General features: G+C 44.0%; 1 protein-coding gene across 3 annotated transcripts; it reads left to right on the forward strand.

Moving 5' to 3' along the window:
• The first annotated feature begins 728 nt into the window (after positions 1-728).
• Positions 729-23,417, forward strand: LOC311134794 (RING finger protein 122-like). Of its 3 annotated transcripts, none has more exons than XM_084168578.1 (7): positions 729-1,258; positions 1,522-1,848; positions 6,990-7,146; positions 16,220-16,262; positions 16,511-16,552; positions 16,699-16,781; positions 21,885-23,417. In XM_084168578.1, the coding sequence occupies exons 3-7, from the start codon at positions 7,037-7,039 to the stop codon at positions 22,003-22,005; spliced, it is 399 nt and encodes a 132-aa protein (XP_084024704.1). In that variant the 5' UTR covers positions 729-1,258; positions 1,522-1,848; positions 6,990-7,036; the 3' UTR covers positions 22,006-23,417. The 3 variants fall into 3 exon arrangements, with proteins under 3 accessions (XP_084024704.1, XP_084024705.1, XP_084024703.1); XM_084168579.1 differs by having other exon boundaries at positions 729-1,107; XM_084168577.1 differs by having other exon boundaries at positions 729-1,848.
• The last annotated feature ends 2,295 nt before the right edge of the window (positions 23,418-25,712 follow it).

Raw genomic sequence — 25,712 nt, forward strand, 5'->3', positions numbered from 1 at the left:
AAAGTACACTCAAGAAAAACTTTTATTGATCATAGTGATTCAGGAGTATCATTAAAACAGGTTAACATGCCCCACCAACATTAGACAACTATACTGAAAGCCCTTAAATTGCTGAAATAAGTACATCAAATCAGTGATGAGAATAGTCAGATTAACCGATATTTAACAAGGACATGGTGGCATAGCAAGAAGATCGGTGTACCATGAACCGAGAGATTGCGGGTTGGTGGCACCCCAATTACGGTGCCACCAACCTCCTGTGACATGGATGTGTCTAGAACATTAACATTGTATATTTTCTGAGAACATGGTTCTGTTTGACATTAAGGGAATGTTCTAACTCTAATGGCAAAACATGCTAAAAAGGTTCTCACAAGATCTTTACTAACATAGATAGAATGTTCCCCTATCTAACGGAAAACTGGACAGTCAAACATTAGGGGAACATTACGGGTAACATTACAAAAATGTTATTTCTGCCTAGAATTGTTAGCTGGGTTTCTGTCTGTCTGCCTGTATAGCTCCTGCTCTGTTGTCACCTAGTAATAGCTTTCAGTTGGAAAGAGAGGGGGAGGGAGGGAAAATGAGAGAGGGAAAGTGAGCAAGGCAGAGAGAAAGGAGGGGGAGGGTGAAAGCAGAGCTGGGATGCAGACAGCGAATCACATGAGCAGGGTTTTGTTTACAAACGGAGCTGAGGAGGTGTGCTCACTAGCTCCATTATGAGGAAGAGGGACTGAGAGCAGAGAGAGAGATAAAGAGCGAGTGGGACCAGAGGAGAGCGGCTGCCTGGGTTAAAATTATCAGTGTTAGGCTAATTTTCGCTGTCTCCTTTTCCACCCCCTCTTTGTCTGTTTTGGAAGAAGGGGAGCAGATGGTTGGGCCTGACAGAGCAGAGAGCACAACGCCAGTGCGGGCATGAGGAGCTGCTTTTACAGGAACACTAGGCACTGCAGAGAGCCATTCAAGTTCTTCCTTTGTTTCCCATAATTGGCAGGTTTTCACAGCAAGAGAGGAAATCTATGTCGAGACAAGTATCCAAGGAAGGCAGAGGCAGAGAGAGAGAGGGAGAGGAAAACAGAGGCCTTCAGAGGAGCAGGGGAGGGAGGGGTAAGCCTTGTGACAATGTTTTGAAGGGGAGACAAAGCAAAGCAGCGACTGCACTCAGCTGGATAGATTCAGTTAGCTGCATGGGACTTGGACAGTTCTCTCTCCATTTGAAATATTAACAATGACATTGATGTGTCTTTAACCTGCGAGGGTAGGATGTTTATCCCATAATATATGATCTGGAAATCCATTTGTTTATTTGAAGAGGGGAGCCATTGCAATACAGCTATATTTGTTTATGTTGCCTTTAATAACTTTTCACACTTTTAAGCATAATTTTGGATTTTAAAAAGTAGCTATCAATTCCTGATTACATTTTTGCTTCATTATTCACATCATGACAAATCATCACAAAGAAGAGTGTGGATTTCAACAATGAGTGACTTGTTTTTGTAATGTTTTACTGGAAAACAGATCATCATCTACAGGAGAGCATCTTGGGGAACTGAGAGTGTTTGTCCCAATGGGATTGACTCATAGCCTACAGACAAAAGTCATTTTCATTGGGGACACAGAAGAGGTTGGACTCACATCATTGTCTGAAAGACAGTGACTTTTTTGGGGAAAACCTCCTCGATCTGTCGGCACCCCAACAAACAAAGAACCAGGACTGGTTGTGACACCAGACACAGTGACTCTAGAGGTTGTGAGTAACTTCAGACGTTTTGACCCCCGTCCACTGATTCCCTGGGTCCCTCTGGCTGTCTGGAGGCTGATTTCACCCGGTCCAGTGGTGTCACGGTGAGTGCGTCCTTCCTATGTGTAGTGGCGTAATAATGACCTTTGTGTTTGTGGTGTAACAATGTGTTGTCTCGTTACAATTGGTTTGCATTTGAGTGGGTATGACTTGTATGGTCCTGTGTGTTTTGTTGTGTGCCTTTCCCTTTAATGCTAGGCCCTAAACCCTCTCCCAGACAGCATGTGTTCACAGTGGCCTACCTCTTAGAGCTCGACTGTCAATGATTTACTAACATCCTCCTAAGATTACAGATGCCCCCTCCCTCACCCAAACCCAGTACCCCACCCCCCTCAGAGACAGACCCGGTGGAATGGCCCTTCTGGCCAGACCCTCACACAGGCAGAAGTGACCTTTGACCCAGGAAGTACTCTACTCATTGTGGGAATATGGGTGGCATTAGACATTAGGGTTGCTCACCATTCTCTCCATAGATAGTTCTGCTGGTGATGGTCTGAAACGGCTGCATGGACTGAAAGGACCCAACTCCAATTTGCCAATTCCCCATCTCCCACTCAGGCCCACAAAATGACACACACACACACACACACACATCCCCAGGCCGATGAACAAGTGTAACACATTACAGTCCAACAATATACTGTATAATATAATAGTGGTATTCAAAATCGGGATTAGGAACAAAAAAATCAGATGATTGTATGGGACAATATACAACCGTTTAAAAATATATATTTTATTGAGTAAATGTATTTATTGGTTTCTTTTCATTTAGATTATAATGCAATAAATTGAAGGTTATTTGTTGACGTAAAAATCTAAATGTACTGATTTTAAGGTTTTGTCATTAGATTTGGGGTGGGGTCCCCAGAAATTCTATGGGGTCCCCGCTTAAGATTTGAATACCACTGATATAATATATGCCATATAGCAGAAGCTTTTATCCAAAGCGACTTACACTCATTCGTGCATGCATTTTATGTATGGCCTGTTGTTATTTATATGTAATTGCTTTTAGATGTTGAATTCTAGGGATATAGTTTGTGTTTAAAGGACCATGAATGGAGAGAATACAGTATGTGGTCGTGGAATGTTTCTGTGCTGGAAAACATTGGCTATGGAAATGTTTCATAACAGATTAACCTCCAAGGAATGTTACTAAAGTGTTTTTCTTGTTGTCATTGTGGAGTGCCTCGTTGCTGGGGTGGCCTTCAGATATGGGACACACACACACACACACACACACACACACACACACACACACACACACACACACACACACACACACACACACACACACACACACACACACACACACACACACACACACACACACACACACACCTGTCAAACACACACACACACACAGGCCTTACTGGGGGAGCTGGTCCAACACACACCCCACTCCCACTGAGAGCTCACTTTTCAGTTGAAGTAACGCAGTACGTTTTGAAAAGTTCATGCAACTCAATGAAGTTCAACAATGGAAGTAGTGTTACATTGATACAGTATGTAAAACAAGAAGCTGCTGAGTGGCTAACAGTATGCAATATGCATGCCCACCCAGCCTTGGGAGCACACATGCAATGTGATGAGCCAAGAGTCCAGTACCGGTCAGACATACGATGCGCAGCCCACTTCACAGTAAAGAACGCAAAACATTTATGCTAATAGGACATTCCAAATTGAATTTGATTCAATCTGCTTCATATGTAAAACATCTTCAAATCAAATCACATTTTATTTGCCACATGCGCCAAATACAACAGGTGTAGACATTACAGTGAAATGCTTACTTACAAGCCATTAACCAACAATAGAGTAAAAAAAAAAAAAAAAAAAGTGTTATGTATAAAATAGATACGTAAAAAATAAAAGCTAATAATTAAAGAGCAGCAGTAAAATAAAATAACAGTAGGGAGGCTATATACAGGGGGGTACCGGTACAGAGTCAATGTGCGGGGGCACCGGCTAGTCGAGGTAATTGAGGTAATATGTACATGTGGGTAGAGTTAAAGTGACTATGCATAAATAATAAACAGAGTAGCAGCAGCGTAAAAGAGGGGGATTGGGTGGGGTGGGGGTGGGGGGGGGTGGGGGGGGGGGGGGGGGGGCAGTGCAAATAGTCCGGGTAGCCATGATTAGCTGTTCAGGAGTCTTATGGCTTGGGGGTAGAAGCTGTTAAAAAGCCTTTTGGACCTAGATTTGGCGCTCCGGTACCGCTTGCCGTTCGGTAGCAGAGAGAACAGTCTATGACTAGGGTGGCTGGAGTCTTTGACAATTTTTAGGGCCTTCGTCTGACACCACCTGGTATAGACGTCCTGGATGGCAGGAAGCTTGGCCCCAGTGATGTACTGGGCCGTAAGCACTACCCTCTGTAGTGCCTTGCAGTCGGAGGCCGAGCAGTTGCCATACCAGGCGGTGATGCAACCAGTCAGGGTGCTCTCGATGGTGCAGCTGTATAATTTTTTGAGGATCTGAGGACCCATGCCAAATCTTTTCAGTCTCCTGAGGGGGAATAGGCTTTGTCGTGCCCTCTTCACAACTGTCTTGGTGTGTTTGGACCATGATAGTTTGTTGGTAATATGGACACCAAGGAACTTGAAGCTCTCAACCTGTTCCACTACAGCCCTGTCGATGAGAATGGGGGCGTGCTCAATCCTCTTTTTTTTCCTGTAGTCCACAATCATCTCCTTTGTCTTGATCACGTTGAGGGAGAGGTTGTTATCCTGGCACCACACAGCCAGGTCTCTGACCACCTCCCTATAGGCTGTCTCATCGTTATCGGTGATCAGGCCTAACAACGTTGTGTCGTCAGCAAACTTAATGATGGTGTTGGAGTCGTGCCTGGCCATGCAGTCATGGGTGAATAGGGAGTACAGGAGGGGACTGAGCACGCACCCCTGAGGGGCCTCCGTGTTGAGGATCAGCGTGGCAGATGTGTTGTTACCTACCATTACCACCTGGGGGCGGCCCATCAGGAAGTCCAGGATCCAGTTGCAGAGGGAGGTGTTTAGTCCCAGGGTCCTTAGCTTAGTGATGAGCTTTGAGGGCACTATGGTGTTGAACGCTGAGCTGTAGTCAATGAATAGCATTCTCATGGCTACAGAAGTGAGTGCTACGGGTCGGTAGTCATTTAGGCAGGTTATCTTAGTGTCCTTGGGCACAGGGAATATGGTGGTCTGCTTGAAACATGTTGGTATTACAGACTCAGTCAGGGACATGTTGAAAATGTCAGTGAAGACACTTGCCAGTTGGTCAGCGCATTTTCTGAGTACACGTCCTGGTAATCCGTCTGGCCCTGCGGCCTTGTGAATGTTGACCTGCTTAAAAGTCTTACTCACATCGGCTACGGAGAGCGTGATCACATAGTCATCTGGAACAGCTGATGCTCTCATGCATGCTTCAGTGTTGCTTGCCTCGAAGCGAGCATAGAAGTGATTTAGCTCGTCTGGTAGGCTTGTGTCACTGGGCAGCTCACGGCTGTGCTTCCCTTTGTAGTCAGTAATAGTTTTCAAGCCCTGCCACATCCGACGAGCGTCAGAGCTGGTGTAGTACGATTCAATCTTAGTCCTGTATTGACTCTTTGCCTGTTTCATGGTTCGTCGGAGGGCATAGTGGGATTTTTTATAAGCGTCCAGGTTAGAGTCCAACTCCTTGAAAGCGGCAGCTCTACCCTTTAGCGCAGTGCGGATTTTGCCTGTAATCCATGGCTTCTGGTTGGGATATGTCCATACGGTCACTGTGGGGACAACATCATTGATACACTTATTGATGAAGCCAGTGACTGATGTGTTGTACTCCTCAATGCTATCGGAAGAATCCCGGAACATATTCCAGTCTGTGCTAACAAAACAGTCCTGTAGCTTAGCATCTGCGTCATCTGACCACTTTTTTTATTAATCGAGTCACTGGTGCTTCCTGCTTTAGTTTTAGCTTATAAGTAGGAATCAGGAGGATAGAGTTATGGTCAGATTTGCCAAATGGAGGGCGAGCTTTGTACGGGTCTCTGTGTGTGGAGTAAAGGTGGTCTAGAGTTTTCTTTCCTCTGGTTGCACATTTAACATGCTGGTAGAAATTTGGTAGAACGGATTTAAGTTTCCCTTCATTAAAGTCCCAGGCCACTAGGAGTGCTGCCTCCGGATGAGCGTTTTCCTGTTTACTTATGGCCTTATACAGCTCATTGAGTGCAATCTTAGTGCCAGCATCGGTTTGTGGTGGTAAATAGACAGCTACGAAAAATATAGATGAAAACTCTCTTGGTAAATAGTGTGGTCTACAGCTTATCATGAGATACTCTACCTCCGGCGAGCAAAACCTTGAGACTTCCTTAGTATTAGATTTTATGCACCAGCTGTTGTTTACAAATATACATTGACCGCCACCACTTGTCTTACCGGAGTCAGCCGTTCTATCCTGCCGATGTAGCGTATATCTCGCCAGCTGTATGTTATCCATGTCTTCGTTCAGCAACGACTCGGGTGAAACATAAGATATATAACAGTTTTTAATGTCCCGTTGGTAGGATAACCTTAATCTTAGGTCTTCCAATTTGTTTTCAAATGATTGAACATTGGCTAATAGAATTGATGGAAGAGGCAGTTTACTCGCTTGCCGTCGGATCCTTACAAGGCACCCCGACCTACGTCCACAATATCTCTGTCACTTGCTCATGCGAATGACGGGGATTTGGGCCTTGTCAGGTGTCTGTAGGATATCCTTCACGTCCGACTAGTTGAAGAAAAAATCTTCCTCCAATACGAGGTGAGTAATCGCTGTCCTGATATCCAGAAGCACTTTTTGGTCATAAGAGACGGTGGCAGAAACATTATGTACAGAATACATTTCAAATAACGCAAAAAAACACACATAATAGTACAATTGGTTAGAGGGCTGTAAAACGGCAGCCATCTTCTCCGGCGCCATTCTGTGCGCTTTGTAGATGAACAAACACACACACAGACATACCACAATGTTTTAAAATGCCACATACTAATTTCTTGAATGTAAAACATCCTTATACATTGTAAATGAAACACACATGCCACAGAAATGTGCTTCAGAATCCATTATTGAGAATTACATACGTACTGAACCCCTCTTGTCTTTTGTCTGTGACGACAGAAGGGCCTGTAGCATTTGGTCAAGTAAACTCAAGGCTCGCTGTCTGTCTTCCTCCTCTCAGGATGTCTGTGTGGTTAAGTATCGCAGAGCTCACACCCCTACTGCAAGATGACATCGGAAGAAATCTACCACCTGCCCCTCAACGTGTATGTCATCATCCTGGGCATTGGCCTCTTCATCTTCATGCTCAGCCTGATCTTCTGCTGCTACATGTTCAGGTGAGGCTTAGGGAAGAGTGGGGTAAATTGAGCCATTTTTTACATTCAGTATCACTCCGTCAAGGGAAATATAGTATTCTTTCTAACAAAGATATCTACATATATTTCAGGATGTTGGGTATCCCTGGAAATAATCAGAATTCATGTAAACATGACAGTTTTGAAAACATAGTTTGTCCAAAAAAGTGGTCTCTGGCCAAAACTTTACCAGGATATGGGGTAAGTTGAGTCACGGAACAGGGTAAGTTAAGCCGCCTACACATTTCTGTACTAAATTAAGTATTACCACTACCTTTCTAAAACCATGTCTATCTTTATTTCCCAAGCACAATTCAACACAATCACAATCGCTTTTTTGTCATTTAATCATTTAAATCATATTTTAACACAGGCTTAACACCTAACAAACACTTTTTAAAACACTTTTAACATAGGCCAGACCCTGTTGTTACCTCATATCCCAGCGACAATGCCTTGCATTACGCCTGGAAAGAAAGCACTTCAATTTGCTCAACTTGCCATTGGCTCAACCATTGGCTCAACTTACCCCAAGGCTAACATTTTGACTATATTAGCCCACACAGCTACAATAATGCACTTTCATGCGAGGTTTAGGACCTCATATGGAAGCTTATAGAGACCCCAACTCATGTATAGAACAATATTAAAAGTATCTACTTTGGTTTAGATACAAGTATCGTGAAACCTCTAACACAAGTACAATTGATATAGTGAAAATTTGTTTTTTGGACCTAACTTGCTTAGCACTTTTTCCATGAGGTTTCTTCCTTCACAGATTCATTAATATTTGATTGTATACAAATGTAATCAAGGTTTGAAATGATTATGTTTTATTCAAATATTATACTGAACAAAAATATAAACGCAACATGTAAAGTGTTGGTCCCATGTTTCATGAGCTGAAATAAAAGTTCCCAGAAATGTTCCATATGCACAAAAGGCTTATTTCTCTCAAATTTGTTTACACCCCAGTTAGTGAACATTTCTCCTTTGCCAAGATAATCCATCCACCTGACAGGTGTGGCATATCAAGAAGCTGATTAAACAGCATGATCATTACACAGATCATTACACAGGGATGTAGCTCAGTTGATAGAGCATGGCGTTTGCAATGATTCCCACAGGGGGTATGACATTTAAAAAAATATATAATTTATGCACTAACTGTAAGTCGCTCTGGATAAGAGCGTCTGCTAAATGACTAACATGTAAAATGTAATGCTGGGGACAATAAAGGCCACTCTAAAATGTGCAGTTTTGTCACACAACACAATGCCACAAATGTCTAAAGTTTTGAAGGAGTGTGCAATTGGCATGCTGACTGCAGGAATGTCCACCAGAGCTGTTGCCAGATAATTGGATGTTCATTTCTCTACCAAAAGCTACCTCCAACGTCGTTTTAGAGAATTTGGCAGTATGTCCAACCGGCCTCACAACCACAGACCACACCAGCCCAGGACCGTTGGTGCTGGGGATTATTTCTGTCTGTGATAAAGGACTTTTGTGGGGGGAAAAAATATTTCTGATTGTCTGGGCATGGCTCCCCAGTGGGTGGGCATGGCTCCCCAGTGGGTGGTCCTATGCCCTCCCAGGCCCACCCACGGCTGTGCCCCTGCCCAGTCATGTGAAATCCAAAGATTAGGCCCTAATTAATTTATTTAAATTGACTGATTTCCTTATATAAACCGTAACTTGAAATTGTTGCATGTTGCATTAAACATTTTGTTCAGTATACATCTGTTTGGGGTTCTTGTGGTCAATTTGAAGTCTACAAATTATTTGTAATTATATTCCGGCCCCTGAACATCCGCTCAAGAAAGAAATCCTCCCTCGGCTGAATCTAGTTGTTGATCCCTGACCAAGGGGCCATGTCATTAATCAGGGTCAATGAGTTATGGGCTTGGTACTCTCATTAACCCATAGTCAGCTATAGCTTTCTTTATAGACCAGGGCCCGAAAGCATCTTAAGGCTAAGTTCATCGTTAGAACCTTCGTAGGAGCATCATTAAATCTCCGAGCTGTTTCCCAAAACCATCGTTATTAACGTTGCATTTGAAAACACTCGTAATCTAACGCCAGCCTCAGACTACTCATAGGACAGATCTCCGCTAAACATAGAATCACATTGGTTATCTGTCTCTCTGTAACCACCCATAAAGTCAAAACAAAGTTGACAACAAATACACAGCCTGGTCTCATAGACTAGACGTAACATAGTAAATGTAAATCCAGGACACTGAAATTAGAATGTTACGTTTGGGATGGTTACATAAGACATAAGATTACTTAAAGCAAAAACGAAAGGAGGGTGATTGGTCGGAGTGGATGGTTGGGCGTATAACGTGAACGTCTACCAAAGGTTACATGTTCGAATCACATCACGGACAACTTTAGAATTTTAGCTAATTAGCAACGTTGCAACTACTTACTACGTTTTATCTACTTAGCATGTTAACTAACCCTTTCCTTAACCCTGACCTTAACCCCTAGCCTAGCTAATGTTAGCCAACCTAGCTAACATTAGTGTTAGCCAGCTAGCTAACGTTAGCCTCAACAAATAGGAATTTGTAACATATCTGTCTGTAATATTTCATGATGTGTAGCCTAACATGTGCACAATGATGTGCCAAATTGGTGATTTAGTGCATTTTTATTGGGTAAGCATTAGAATAAGCCGCCTCAATATTTCAAATAAAATCAAATACAATTTTATTTGTCACATGCGCCGAATACAACAGGTGTAGACCTTACAGTGAAATGCTTACTTACAAGCCCTTAACCAACAATGCAGTTTTAGCATTACTGGGTGATCTGAAAAGTCATAGTCAATAAAAATATGTCAATGTGTCAATGTGCGATAGCACCGGTTAGTCGAGGTATTTCAGGGAATATATACAGTGAGGGAAAAAAGTATTTGATCCCCTGCTGATTTTGTACGTTTGCCCACTGTCAAAGACATGATCAGTCTATAATTTTAATGGTAGGTTTATTTGAACAGTGAGAGACAGAATAACAAAAAAATCCAGAAAAACGCATGTCATAAATGTTATAAACCAATCACCCTCCTCTCTAGGAACTGATCCGTCATCAATATTGTGAAATAATTTTTATTTGAAGGTAAGATTTGATTTGAGAAAGCTGATCCGAGAGCAGCACTGCCTTTCACATGCTCCAACGACACACTTAGCGACTGTTCTCTCTGTGTGGTGTTTTGGGAAATGCATGTTACATCTTCGGCCATTGTAGGAAAGATGCATATTTAAAATACCAATTTGTAAGTCGCTCTGAATAAGAGCGTCTGCTAAATGACGTAAATGTACATGTAAATGTAAAATACTTGTAAGCCATCGCTATCGGGAAACTGGGCCCACAACATTGAGTTATGTTTTTTGTCAATATTAGCTCAGGTGGCTGACCTATTGATCCTGCTTTGGAAAATACAACCCTGAGGCAATCAGTTGTACAATATGTTTAAAAGCTGCAATTTGTAACTTTATGCGCTCTTTCATTGAAAGGAAGTCTAAGAAGTGGTAGATCTGTTCTATGTGCGTTATTTCTATGCTTCCCTTTCTTACGTTTTGTACACCAGCTTCAACAGTTGAAAATACAATATTTTTGGTTAAGGAAAATATATTTCACAGCAGTTTACAATGATTCTCTACACTATACTTGCTTGTTTTGTCACATAAACTGAAATTAGGCAAACTATTAGAATTTTAGCAACCAGGAAAATGGCGGAGCGATTTCTGCATAGTGCATCTTTAAACATCAATGTGATCAATGCTAGGTGTTGAACAACCTCATGACATCATCAGCTGCGAGCCTTTTGCTAAGACTGTGTTTACACCTGGAGCAAAATGTGTTTTCTGGCCAAATCTGAGGCGACTTCTTTTAGACTTTCTTGTTGTCGAGATGTGGAACCAAAATTACATACTCAGATCTGCTCCTGATGAGGTGCTTTGCAGCTGTAGCACAGCCAAGTGTAGACACATTGTCACTTGCATTTGGCATACTATTCATGGGTTGCATGTTTCGTTACAATATTGTTTTGAACGTTCGTTTTGGACTGATGCCCGACTGAGCATTCTACTCAATGCATCATCAATGAGCACTGATGAAGATTTCATCAAAAGTACATTACAGTGTCATGGAAATACAATGCATTCAAAAGGAGGCAAATTATTTTATTATGATATTGATGTCGCCAGATTGACTTTAGATGAAGTATAACGTTAGCTAACCAGCTAAGATTGAGGCCACCGGATTTTTTATGATCTTTGCTAGCTAATGACAACATTGCCATCTGTCTAAAGTAAATTTGACGGCATGATAATGCTGGCAACGTTGTTTCCTACTAAATATTTGAATACTTTAGCAATGTCATCATATTTCCAGGCACTATAGTGTAATTTAGATGAAACAAACAAATATATATATATATATATATATATATATAAATACAATATAATAAACAAATAAATCCAAAAACCATCCCACTCCTTCAGTCACATTCAAATCACATCCCTACACAGGCTCAGGTGCCTGTGAGGACGGGGCACTCATCGACAGGATTCCTTGTAATGCCTCTGCAGAAAAGTCCCTGAGTCCCAAATAACGGTCAACAATGATGCCTATTTTCTCAGATTTCCTCTCCTTTTGCGCTGTGCAGTTGATAACCAAAGTAATATGGGCCCTTGTAGCTCAGTTGGTAGAGCATGGCACTTGCAATGCCAGGGTTGTGGGTTCGTTTCCCACGGGGGGCCAGTATGAAAAGATTTATGCACTCACTAACTGTAAGTCGCTCTGGATAAGAGCGTCTGCTAAATGACTCAAATGTAAATGTAATAAATGCTACAAAGTCCACCTTCCTAACATGCAACATGTCAGGATCCCTCTGATGACTAATAATAAGAACATAATCTTGTGTCTCTACTCCTACTTCCACAACTTCACTCCTTTCTTCCACTCTTCTCAATGCATCCGAATAGGAGACATTCTAGACAGCCCTTATTCTTGCCACCTCCATCTCTTTCACCTAACAGGACACTTCAGAAATTCGGGTGAATGTTCAGCACCACAATTGCAGCATTTAGGCTCAGCTGACATATAATACTCTTCCCGTCTACATACACTTGACACATGACCAAATAATTTACATTTATCACACTGCATGGGTTTGGGCACAAAGGCTCTCACAGGGAATCTCATATAACCTAAATACACGTGAGAAGGGAGAGACTCTTCATCAAAAAACAATATAATGGATGGAGTGGGCTTCCGCACTTCATCTACCATGCGGGTCAGTCGTTGTGCACCAACCACTTGATCCAATTCTTCACGTACACTACCGTTCAAAAGTTTGGGGTCACTTAGAAATGTCCTTGTTTTCGAAAGAAAAGCAAATTTTTTGTCCATTAAAATAACATCAAATTGATCAGAAATACAGTGTATACATTGTTAATGTTGTAAATGGCTATTGTAGCTGGAAACGGCTGATTTTTAATGGAATATCTACATAGGCATACAGAGACCCATTATCAGCAACCATCAGTCCTGTGTTCCAATGGCACGTTGTGTTTGCTAATCCAAGTTTATCATTTTAAAAGGCTAATTGATCATTAGAAAACACTTTTGCAATTATCTTAGCACAGCTGAAAACTGTTGTGCTGATTAAAGAAGCAATAAAACTGGCCCCTCTTGAGACTAGTTGAGTATCTGGAGCATCAGCAATTATGGGTTCAATTACAGGATCAAAATGACCAGAAACAAATAACTTTCTTCTGAAACTCGTCAGTCTATTCTTGTTCGGAGAAATGAAGGCTATTCCATGCGAGAAATTGCCAAAAAACTGAAGATCTCATACAATACTGTGTACTACTCCCTTCACAGAACAGCACAAACTGGCTCTAACCAGAATAGAAAGAGGAGTGGGAGGCCCCGGTGCACAACTGAGCAAGACAAATACATTGGAATTTCTAGTTTGAGAAACAGACGCCTCACAGGTCCTCAACTGGCAGCTTCATTAAATAGTACCCGCAAAACACCAGTCTCAACGTCAACAGTGAAGAGGCGACTCCGGGATGCTGACCTTCTAGGCAGAGTTGCAAAGAAAAGCCATATCTCAGACTGGCCAATAAAAAGAAAATATTAAGGTGGGCAAAAGAACACAGACACTGGACAGAGGAAGATTGGAAAAAAGTGTTATGGACAGACGAATCGAAGTTTGAGGTGTTCGGATCACAAAGAAGAACATTTGTGAGACGCAGACCAACTGGAAAGATGCTGGAGGAGTGCTATGCAAGAACTATTTAGGGAAGAAGCAGTCAGCTGGTATTCTGTCTATAATGGAGTGGCCAGCACAGTCACTGGATCTCAACCCTATTGAGATGTTGTGGGAGCAGCTATGGTATGTAAAAAGTGCCAATCAAGCCAATCCAACTTGTGGGAGGTGCTTCAGGAAGCATGGGGTGAAATCTCTTCAGATTACCTCAACAAATTGAATGGCAAAGTTCTGCAAGGCTGTAATTGCTGCAAATGGAGAATTATTTGACGAAAGCAAAGTTTGAAGGACACAATTATTATTTCTACTAAAAATCATTATTTCTAACCTTGTCAATGAGTACATTTCCTATGCATTTTGCTACAGTTGAAGTCGGAAGTTTACATACACCTTAGCAAAATACATTTAAACTCAGTGTTTCACAATTCCTGACATTAAATCCTAGTAAAAATTCCCTGTCTTAGGTCAGTTAGGATCACCACTTTATTTTAAGAATGTGAAATGTCAGAATAATAGTAGAGAGAATGATTTAGTTCAGCTTTTATTTCTTTCATCACATTCTCAGTGGGTCAGAAGTTTACATACACTCAATTAGTATTTGGTAGCATTGCCTTTAAATTGTTTAACTTGGGTCAAACGTTTCAGGTAGCCTTCCACAAGCTTCCCACAATAAGTTGGGTGAATTTTGGCCCATTCCTTCAGACAGAGCTGGTGTAACTGAGTCAGGTTGGTAGGCCTCCTTGCTCGCACATGCTTTTTCAGTTCTGCACACACATGTTCTATAGGATTGAGGTCAGGGCTTTGTGATGGCCACTCCAATACCTTGACTTTGTTGTCCTTAAGCCATTTTGCCACAACTTTGGAAGTATGCTTGGGGTCATTGTCCATTTGGAAGACCCATTTGCGATCAAGCTTTAACTTCCTGACTGATGTCTTGAGATGTTGCTTCAATATATCCACATAATTTTCCTTCCTCATGATGCCATCTATTTTGTGATGTGCACCAGTCCCTCCTGCAGCAAAGCACCCCCACAGCATGATGCTGCCACCCCCATGCTTCACGGTTGGGATGCTGTTCTTCGGCTTGCAAGCCTGCCCCTTTTTCCTCCAAACATAACAATGGTCATTATGGCCAAACAGTTCTATTTTTGTTTCATCAGACCAGAGGACATTTCTCCAAAAAGTACGATCTTTGTCCCCATGTGCAGTTGCAAACCGTAGTCTGGCTTTTTAATGGCGGTTTTGGAGCAGTGGCTTCTTCCTTGCTGAGCGGCCTTTCAGGTTATGTCGATATAGGACTCGTTTTACTGTGGATATAAATACATTTTTGTACCTGTTTCCTCCAGCATCTTCACAAGGTACTTTGCTGTTGTTCTGGGATTGATTTGCACTTTTCGCACCAAAGTACGTTCATCTCTAGGAGACAGAACGCGTCTCCTTCCTGAGCGGTATGACGGCTGCATGGTCCCATGGTGTTCATACTTGCGTACTATTGTTTGTACAGATGAACGTGGTTTTATAATTGCTCCCAAGGATGAACCAGACTTGTGGAGGTCTACCATTTTTTTACTGAGATCTTGGATAATTTCTTTTGATTTTCCCATGATGTCAAGCAAAGAGGCACTGAGTTTGAAGGTAGGCCTTGAAATACATCCACAGGTACACCTTCAATTGACTCAAATGATGTCAATTAGCCTATCAGAAGCTTCTAAAGCCGTGACTTCATTTTCTGGAATTTTCCAAGCTGTTTAAAGTCAACTTAGTGTATGTAAACTTCTGACCCACTGGAATTGTGATTCAGTGAATTATAAGTCAAATAATCTGTCTGTAAACAATTGTTGGAAACATTACTTGTGTCATGCACAAAGTAGATGTCCTAACCGACTTGCCAAAACAATAGTTTGTTAACAAGAAATTTGTGGAGTGGTTGAAAAACGAGTTTTAATGACTCCGACCTAAGTTTATATAAACTTCCGACTTCAACTGTATATTTCCTATTCAAATTCATTTAATGTATGTTTTCATGGAAATCAAGGAAATTTCGAAGTGACCCCAAACTTTTGAACGGTAGTGTATATCCTTTGCATTTACTTCTAGTGCCACCCCAGAGATAACACCCTTGATAGGTGCCCTGCTTCGAAGATCCAGAAACACGACACATTGCAATCCGACATCTTCTTGAGGTTCCTTCAGTTCCATAGAAAACACACAAAAAAACACACAAAAAACACTTCTCGTTATTCTCATCGACGGCACCTCATCCAACGCATCCCCAATTTTAACAGAGACTTCAAACGGATCTCCCAGGTAACAACATTGATCCAAAACCCTTATTCCAACCAAAAAAGACTCAGACCTAGGTTTGGATTTACTAATTTCCACTACCACTTTACTTCTCGTTTCCTTTTGCATTCGCCACTGTAATCCAATTATTCTCACTCTCATCTCCACTCGACAAGCCATCTGATTCAAACAGAACATCCGCTTCCATGACTGTGCTTATCACCACTTTAGGGTACCATTATGGCGCCGCCGGTAGAGGGCGGCTTGAGAACATTCATAACAATGGCATGACGCGACCAAAGTGACGGAGGTGCAACCTAATGAATAGCGGTCTCCATGACGACACATCAAGCATGTTGGGACATATGATCAAAAGTAATGGGAAAAGCTTTCATAACAGATCAATGTAATATGGAATTATGAAATGTAAATTATAAACAGATCATGTGGATATCAGTCAATATGCCTTTTTATATAATTATGTTTCAGGTTAAGGCGACAAGGCACAAGGGAGCAATATGGATATAATGAGGTAATTTCATCTTGCATTAATAAAACATTTGTAGTGTAAGACATACAGACAGTAGAAAAATCTCTCAAACATGGTACATTTCTCAATTGATGAGAATGACTTTGATCTGTTTCTTCTTGATATCTTTGGATTGCCAGTTGTTGTTTCGAAAATCGATCTCTGTTATATTAATTAAAAAAGGTGTTATTTTGTTGCGCTTTTATTGTAGAAAATAATTCCCTCTGTCATAAATTAATCTTTGTCTCTAGGTGGTTTTGAAAGGAGCAGGAAATAAACTGAGTCTTCTTGGAGTAAGTTCATTTTGTTGTTCCATGACTTTGCAAACTGTTTTTGCAGGGGAGTAGAATTTAGGCCTCAGCATCAGAGGGTTAGGGTGGGGATTGAGAGTTTGTTTTTTGAAGGATAGTGTTAACGTGATTTCTTTCCCATCCTACAGCAGACCTGTGCCGTGTGCTTAGAAGAGTTCAAAAGCAGAGATGAGCTTGGAGTATGTCCCTGCTCACATGCCTTTCACAAGAAGTAAGGCCCCTCCCACAGTCCTGGCTTTGATGGCGTGAAGTGAAAAGCTGAAGGCATACCCAGGGAAGAAGAGATCAAAAGCAATGAAACAAACATTTTAATTTAAAAAACAGAGACAAAAATATTGACAAAGCCCTCCAGGTCTAGTGTGAAAGTGACAGGCATTTACTGTCTGTGTGACTTTCAGTCATTTGACTAAATGCACCTGTTTACCCCTAAGGCAAGACCCCTATGACATTGTTTGCAGACTGTTAGCTTGAGATAATAGACTACCATCTCGCTCCCTGGGCAAGGGTAGAATAGTATAACGACCTCTCCCACAGGATACAGTACCAGTCAAAAGTTTGGACACACCTACTCATTTAGGGGTTTTACTTTATTTTGACTATTTTCTACATTGTAGAATAATAGTGAAGACATCAAAACTATGAAATAAAACATATGGAATCATGTAGTAACCAAAAAAGTGTTAAACAAATCCAAATATATTTTATATTTGAGATTCATCAAATAGCCACCCTTTGCCTTGATGACAGCTTTGCACACTCTTGACATTCTCTCAACCAGCTTCACCTTGAATGTTTTCCAACAGTCTTGAAGGAGTTCCCACATATGCTGAGCACTTGTTGGCTGCTTTTCCTTCACTCTGCCGTCTGACTCATCCCAAACCATCTCAATTGGGTTGAGGTCGGGGGATTGTGGAGGCCAGGTCATCTGATGCAGCACTCCATCACTCTCCTTCTTGGTAAAATAGCCCTTACACAGCCTGGAGGTGTGTTTGGTCATTGTTCTGTTGAAAAAAAATATATAGTCCCACTAAGCCCAAACCAGATGGGATGGCGTATCGCTGCAGAATGCTGTGGTAGCCTTGCTGGTTAAGTGTGCCTTGAATTCTAAATAAATCACAGACAGTGTCACCAGCAAAGCACCCTTACACAATAGGACACATTTCTACCGGTCTAATGTCCATTGCTTGTGTTTCTTGGCCCAAGCAAGTCTCTTCTTCTTACTGGTGTCCTTTAGTAGTGGTTTCTTTGCAGCAATTCAACCATGAAGGCCTGATTCACACAGTCCCCTCTGAACAGTTGATGTTGAGATGTGTCTGTGACTTGAACTCTCTGAAGCATTTGTTTGAGCTGCAATTTCTGAGGCTGGTAACTCTAATGAACTTATCCTCTGCAGCAGAGGTAACTCTGGGTCTTTCATTCCTGTGGCGATCCTCATGAGAGACAGTTTCATCATAGCGCTTTATGGTTTTTGCGACTGCACTTGATGAAACTTTCAAAGTTCTTGACATTTTCCGGATTGACTGACCTTAATGTCTTAAAGTAATGATGGACTGTCGTTCCTCTTTGCTTATTTGAGCTGTTCTTGCCATAATAAGGACTTGGTCTTTTACCAAATAGGGCTATCTTCTGTATACCCCCACTACCTTGTCACAACACAACTGATTGGCTCAAACGCATTAAGAAGGAAAGAAATTCCACAAATTAACTTTTAACAAGGCACACCTGTTAATTGAAATGCATTCCAGGTGACTACCTCTGTCACGCCCTGGCTCTGGGGACTATGTTATGTTGAGCCAGGGTGTGTAATTCTATGTTTGATTTTCTATGTTGGGCTGAGTGACTCCCAATCAGAGGCAACGAGTGTCAGCTGGGTGTCTCTGATTGGGAGCCATATTTAACTGTCTGTCTTTCACTTTGTGTTTGTGGTTTCTTGTTCATTTCGGTTTGTGTTAAACTGTAGACGTCACATTATCGTTTAGATCAGTAATAAAAAGATATGTTCACCTTCAACGCTGCGCCTTGGTCCTCATCTCTAACCAACGATCGTGACAGAAGAAACCACCATAACAGGACCAAGCAGCATGAAGAAGAGAGAGGAAGGACTTGGGAGCAGTTGAGTAGGAGTCTCGACTGGGCCAAGCCAAGAGAAGAGGAGAGAGGTTGGAGTTTGGAGCAGTGGGGTGAGAGTCTGGCGAGAATGATGGAGGCCTGGCCCACGGGGAGGAGAGACCCCCAGAAAATTTTTAGGGGGGGGCTCACGACGTCGGGGCAGCAGGAGGCCGCTATGGAGCGGTCCAGCGGGGTTGCAGAGGAGGCCGCCAGGTTACGGGGGTCACTGGTAGAAGAGGGGATGGAGGGTGTAGAGGCACGGCGAGAGGTACTGGCGTGTGTTGCCAGTCCGGTCCGGCCCGTTCCAGATCCCGGTGTAGAGCCAGTGGTGTGTGTCCCCAGTACGGTCCGGTCTATTCCTGCTCCCCGCACCAAACCTACGGTGTGCGTCGACAGCCCAGCCCGGCCCGTTCCTGCGCTCCGCACCAAGTCTGTGGTGCGCGTCGCCAGCCCAGTCCGGGCCATCCAAGCTTCCCGCACCAAGCCAGTGGTGTGCGTCGTCAGTCCGGCACGGCCCGTGCCTGCTCTCCGCACCAAGTCTATGGTGCGTTTCGTCAGCCCTGTCCGGCCCGTTCCTGCTCTCCGCACCAAGTCTGTGGTGCGCGTCGCCAGCCCAGTCCGGCCCATCCAAGCTTCCCGCACCAAGCCAGTGGTGTGCGTCGTCAGTCCGGCACGGCCCGTGCCTGCTCTCCGCACCAAGTCTATGGTGCGTTTCGTCAGCCCTGTCCGGCCCGTTCCTGCTCTCCGCACCAAGTCTGTGGTGCGCGTTCCAGATCCTGTGGTGCCCGTTCCAGATCCCGGTGTAGAGCCAGTGGTGTGTGTCCCCAGTACGGTCCGGCCCGTCCAAGCTCCCCGCACCGGGTCAGTGGTGCGCGTCGTCAGCCCGGTCCGGCTCATTCCTGCTCCCCGCACCAAGTCAGGGGTGCGCTTCGTCAGCCCGGTCCGGCCCGTTCCTCCTCCACGCATCAAGCCAGGGGTGTGCGTCGTCAGTCCAGCACAACCCGTGCCTGGGTCATGTCCGGAGCCGGATCCGCCGCCGAGGCGGAGTGCCCACCCGGTCCCTCCCCTGTTGTGGTTGTTTGGCGCGGCCGGAGTCCGCGCCTTTGGGGGGGGGTACTGTCACGCCCTGGCTCTGGGGACTATGTTATGTTGAGCCAGGGTGTGTAATTCTATGTTTGATTTTCTATGTTGGGCTGAGTGACTCCCAATCAGAGGCAACGAGTGTCAGCTGGGTGTCTCTGATTGGGAGCCATATTTAACTGTCTGTCTTTCACTTTGTGTTTGTGGTTTCTTGTTCATTTCGGTTTGTGTTAAACTGTAGACGTCACGTTATCGTTTAGATCAGTAATAAAAAGATATGTTCACCTTCAACGCTGCGCCTTGGTCCTCATCTCTAACCAACGATCGTGACAACCTCATGAAGCTGTTTGAGAGAATGCCAAGAGTGTGCAAAGCTGTAATCAAGGCAAAGGGTGGCTATTTGAAGAATCTCAAATATAAAATATATTTTGATTCGTTTAACATTTTTATTTGGTTACTACATGATTCCATATGTGTTATTTCATAGTTTTGATGTCTTCAATATTATTCTACAATGCAAAAAATAGTAGAAATAAAGAAAAACCCTTGAATGAGTAGGTGTGTCCAAACTTTTGACTGGTAGTGTATGTTTTGCATGTTAGTAGCCAACGGGCTTACAGTGCATTCGGAAAGTATTCAGACCCCTTGGACTTTTTCTACATTTTGTTACGTTACAGCCTTGTTCTAAAATGGATCAAATAAAATACAATTCCCATCAATGTACACACAATACCCCATAATGACAAAGTGAAAATAGTTTTTTTTTTTTTTTTTGGCAAATGTATATAATAAAACTGAAATACCTTATTTACATAAGTATTCAGACCCTTTGCTATGAGACTCGAAATTGAGCTCAGGTGCTTCCTGTTTCCATTTATCATCCTTGAGATGTTTCTACAACTTGAATGGAGTCCACCTGTGGTAAATTCAATTGATTGGACATGATTTGGAAAGGCACACACCTGTCTATACAAGGTTGCACAGTTGATAGTGCATGTCAGAGCAAAAACCAAGCCATGAGGTCGAAGGAATTGTCTGTAGAGCTCTGAGACAGGATTGTGTCGAGGCACAGATCTGGGGAAGGGTACCAAAACATTTATGCAGCATTGAAGGTCCCCAAGAACACAGTGGCCTCCATCATTCTTAATTTGAAGAAGTTTGGAACCACCAAGACTCTTCCTAGACCTGGCCGCCCGGCCAAACTGTGCAATCGGGGGAGCAGGGCCTTGGTCAGGGAGGTGACAAAGAACCCGATGGTCACTCTGACAGAGCTCCAGAGTTCCTCTGTGGAGATGGGAGAACCTTCCAGAAGGACAACCATCTCTGCAGCACTCCACCAATCAGGCCTTTATGGTAGTCGGCCAGACGGAATCCACTCCTCAGTAAAAGGCACATGACAGCCCGCCTGGAGTTTGCCATAAGGCACCTAAAGGACTCTCAGACCATGAGAAACAAGATTCTCTGGTCTAATGAAACCAAGATTGAACTCGTTGGCTTGAATGCCAAGCGTCACGTCTGGAGGAAATCTGGCACCATCCCTACGGTGAAGCATGGTGGTGGCAGCATCATGCTGTGGGGTTGTTTTTCAGCGGCAGGGACTAGGAGACTAGTCAGGATCGAGGGAAAGGATCTGCAGAGAAGAATGGGAGAAACTCCCCAAATACAGGTGTGCCAAGCTTGTAGCGTCATACACAAGAAGACTGGAGGCTGTAATCACTGCCAAAGGTGCTTCAACAAAGTACTGAGTAAAGGGTCTGAATATTTATGTAAATGTGATCTGTTTTTTATTTTTTATACATTTGCCAAAAAAAATCTAAACCTGTTTTTGCTTTGTCGTTATGGGGTATTGTGTGTAGATTGATGAAGAAAAAAAACTATTTCATCCATTTTAGAATAAGGCTGTAACGTAACAAAATGTTGAGAAAGTCAAGGGGTCTGAATACTTACCGCTCTCTCTGTATGTCTTTCTATCTCTCGCTCGCTCGCTCTGTCTGTCTGTCGCTATCTTTCACACTTTCTCCCTCTCTCCCTCTCTGTCTCTTTTTCTCCCCCCCCTCATTATCTCTCCTTTTCTTCTCAATTTCTTTCTGTAATATAATATGTTCCCCTCTCTACCCCTACGCAGGTGTCTGTTAAAATGGCTGGAGATCCGCAGTGTCTGCCCCATGTGCAACAAACCCATCTGCCGTTTGCAGCCAGACCCCCCACAGGGCGCAGAGGGGCCCCCAAGCCCAATGGAGGTGTGAGATGAGAGAGGGACCCACCACAGCACCTCAACACCCCTAACTACAGTTCCAACCTGCCTCATCCCACTCCACCCGACCCCTACAAATCACACCCTGGTCCAGTTGAAGTGAATCAGGCATTCCATCCTGACCTCTCCAATATACCCCCATCCTAGAGTTCTGACAGACCATTTGAATCCACTCTACTCTGGTTTTGAAGGTGTTAGACCCCTCCAGGTGTGTGTGAGATGAGACTTTAAAGTGGAACTTATAGAACAATATCTGAAAGGCAGGGGATGGATGAAGAGACCCTGTCCCATGACCACCAGCCAACCCATACAGGAGAGGTACTGAAAAAAAGTTGGGATGCTGTGCATTGGGCTCTACTTTCCCAAATCATAGTCAATAACCCTCCATCCAATTGTTGCCAAGTGAAGATAGGGTGTCCTGATTGGTTGATGAGTAACATGGGGCCTGGATGGAGGTGACATCTACATACCACGCCCACAGCTGCCATCATGGGCCTATGAGGTATCCAGCTATGACATAGGGTGCAGTGACCCTGTCACTAGATAACACATCAGGGTCGTTCTTGATTTGCATTGCCATTTAAGCATGGCATTTTGGAAGAAATTAACTTCATTTTTGTTGAATTGTTTTTATTTAAATGTACTGTATTTGGGTACATCCCATTCTAAATGAACTAATATGGCAGCTTAATCACTTTAAATATCAAGGACGGTAATGACACATTTTAGGTAATTGAGGATTTTCTTAAATGGAGGCCACAGATGCTTAACCCTTGAAAAATAAATTTACTAAAGGGAAATTATTAATATTTTACTCACAATGTAATTTCCCTTCTTTTAAACTGAGTAATACCAATGACAATTTTTATTTAGACACCAAGTTATCAATGGAATCCAAAAAAATTATGACATGCTAAAAGGGTGTGATTAGCTAAGAACTTTCTTTAATATAGACCCCTCCCCCAATAACAGTTTGCAACTGGAGGGAATGCTCAAGGTCCTTGTATATATTTTGTGTAATGAGTCATCTCAGAAACCCCAAACTAAAATCTGGTGTAATTGCGTCAGATGCCTGATTACGTTCTGGGGCAGATGTATGAAAAAAGATAGGCCTACTAATGAGACTAGCGAAGTCACTTTAAACAATGAATTAAGTATACAGTTTTGCAGTACAAATTGATTTAGCTATATTTTATCATTTATAAACGGTTCAATATAAACAAAAACATGTATATGATGTGTAACTATTTGTCTAAAGTGTTTTTCATTGTTGCAAAGCTGAGGGACGCAAATGCCACTGCAATTCAAGAATGACCCATCAATGAAATATATAATCTTTAAATTATTTCTAAGGAATTGTTTTGTATTATAACTGGCTTTCAATAAAGTATATTGTTTCAGTGATATTGAGAACTCTGATGTTATATTCAGCTGGGGCCTAGTTTATAACCATTTCAAGTATCTGCATGCGCCATTTCTGAAAAGAATAAGTAGGCCTACATCTACAAAAATATTGAGATTTATAAACTTGGCGCACCCCATATAGAAGTATGTTTCCCTTTATAAATCTGACAGTTTTATGGAGACGACAACAACAGAGTAAGTTTAAGTAAAAAGTGTATGAATGTGAATAAACTTTGATATGTTAGAACGAACATGAACAACTACAAGCTTTCTCCTGGCTAGTAGCTAGTTAGCTTTACATTTACAGTTGTCATTTTAAGCTGTGTCAGGTTTTATCTAACTACCAAGAATACTTGCTATCTACAGAATTACTTGCATAATCACTGTCATAGTCTTCATCATAGGGTCAGCAAGTTAGCAATGGGTGTGCCACCAGTCAAGAAGATTAAAAAAAAAGAGTAAATAAGAGTTTTTTTTCAAAGGAGTGAAAAAGGACTGTAAGTAAGGTTCTAGGCAACTGCCCGCACACCACCCCATGGCAAACTAGCTGGCAATTTTGAAAAAATCACAGTGATTATGGGTCATGAAGGTGTGTTCCATGTGTTAAAACTTTGTTTGGTGCTATCATGATCATGGTATTAGAGTGACAGCCATGAACAGACAGACAGGCAGAGAGGGAGAGAGAGAGGCCAGAAACCAACAGGTAAGATAGTGAGAAGTGCCTCTCCAAGCCCATTGAGTTCATAGACATGATCTGTCGTAATGTGAATCAATCTGAATTATCATATGATCACTGATGAAATGACAGCAGCTGTCACGATCGTTGAACGGAGTAGACCAAGGCGCAGCGTGATGAGCGAACATACTTTATTTTCCAAAGTGATAACACGAACAAAACAATAAACGATAACGTGACGTCCTAGTTTAAACACAACCAACACGGAACAAACCAAAAGGAACAAGATCCCACAACACCTGTGGGAAAACAGCCTGTCTAAATATGGCTCCCAATCAGAGACAACCAGTAACAGCTGACACTCGTTGCCTCTGATTGGGAACCACTCTGGCCAACATAGAAATACAAATACTAGACTGTGAACATAGAACAAACCACATAGAATCTACACACCCTGGCTCAACACATAGAGTCCCCAGAGCCAGGGTGTGACAGTACCCCCCCCCAAAGGCGCGGACTGCGACCATGCCTTAACATAAACCAAACAGGGGAGGGCTGGGTGGGCATTCCTCCTCGGAGGCAGTTCCGGCTCCGGGCTTGCCCACCACCCTCCAATAATCCCCCCGTAGCGCCCCTGGTCCGGTCTGGCACCGCTGGCTGGAGCTGGACTGGACATCGTAGGAGCGGATTGCTTAAGCTCCGGTGTGGAGCAGCTGACCGGTACCTGACCAGGCACCGGTAACCCAGGCACGGGCCGTGCCGGACTGACGACGCGCACCCCTGGCTTGGTGCGAGTGGCAGGAACAGGCCGGGCCGGGCTGGCGACGCGCACCGTAGGCTTGGTGCGAGTGGCAGGAACAGGCCGGGCCGGGCTGGTGACGCGCACCGTAGGCTTGGTGCGAGTGGCAGGAACAGGCCGGGCCGGGCTGGCGACGCGCACCGTAGGCTTGGTGCGAGTGGCAGGAACAGGCCGGGCCGGGCTGGCGACGCGCACCGTATGCTTGGTGCGAGTGGCAGGAACAGGCCGGGCCGGGCTGGCGACGCGCACCGTAGGCTTGATGCGGGGAGCAGGAACAGGCCGGGCCGGGCTGGCGACGCGCACCATCAACTTAGTGCGGGGAGCAGGAACGGGCCGTACCGGACTGGTGACGCACACCACTTGCTTGGTGCGAGGAGCAGCAACGGGCCGGACCGGGCTGACGATGCGCACCCCTGGCTTGGTGCGTGGAGCAGCAACGGGCCGGACCGGGCTGACGATGCGCACCCCTGGCTTGGTGCGTGGAGCAGGAACGGGCCGTACCTGGCTGACGACTCGCACCCCTGGCTTGGTGCGAGTGGCAGGAACAGGCCGGGCCGGGCTGGCGACGCGCACCGTAGGCTTGGTGCGAGTGGCAGGAACAGGCCGGGCCGGGCTGGCGACGCGCACCGTAGGCTTGGTGCGAGTGGCAGGAACGGGCCGGGCCGGGCTGGCGCCGCGCACCGTAGGCTTGGTGCGAGTGGCAGGAACGGGCCGGGCCGGGCTGGCGACGCGCACCGTAGGCTTGGTGCAAGTGGCAGGAACAGGCCGGGCCGGGCAGGCGACGCACACCGTAGGCTTGGTGCGAGTAGCAGGAACAGGC

The sequence above is a fragment of the Coregonus lavaretus genome (assembly GCF_964263955.1).
Source record: "Coregonus lavaretus genome assembly, chromosome: 1".
NCBI lineage: Eukaryota > Metazoa > Chordata > Actinopteri > Salmoniformes > Salmonidae > Coregonus > Coregonus lavaretus.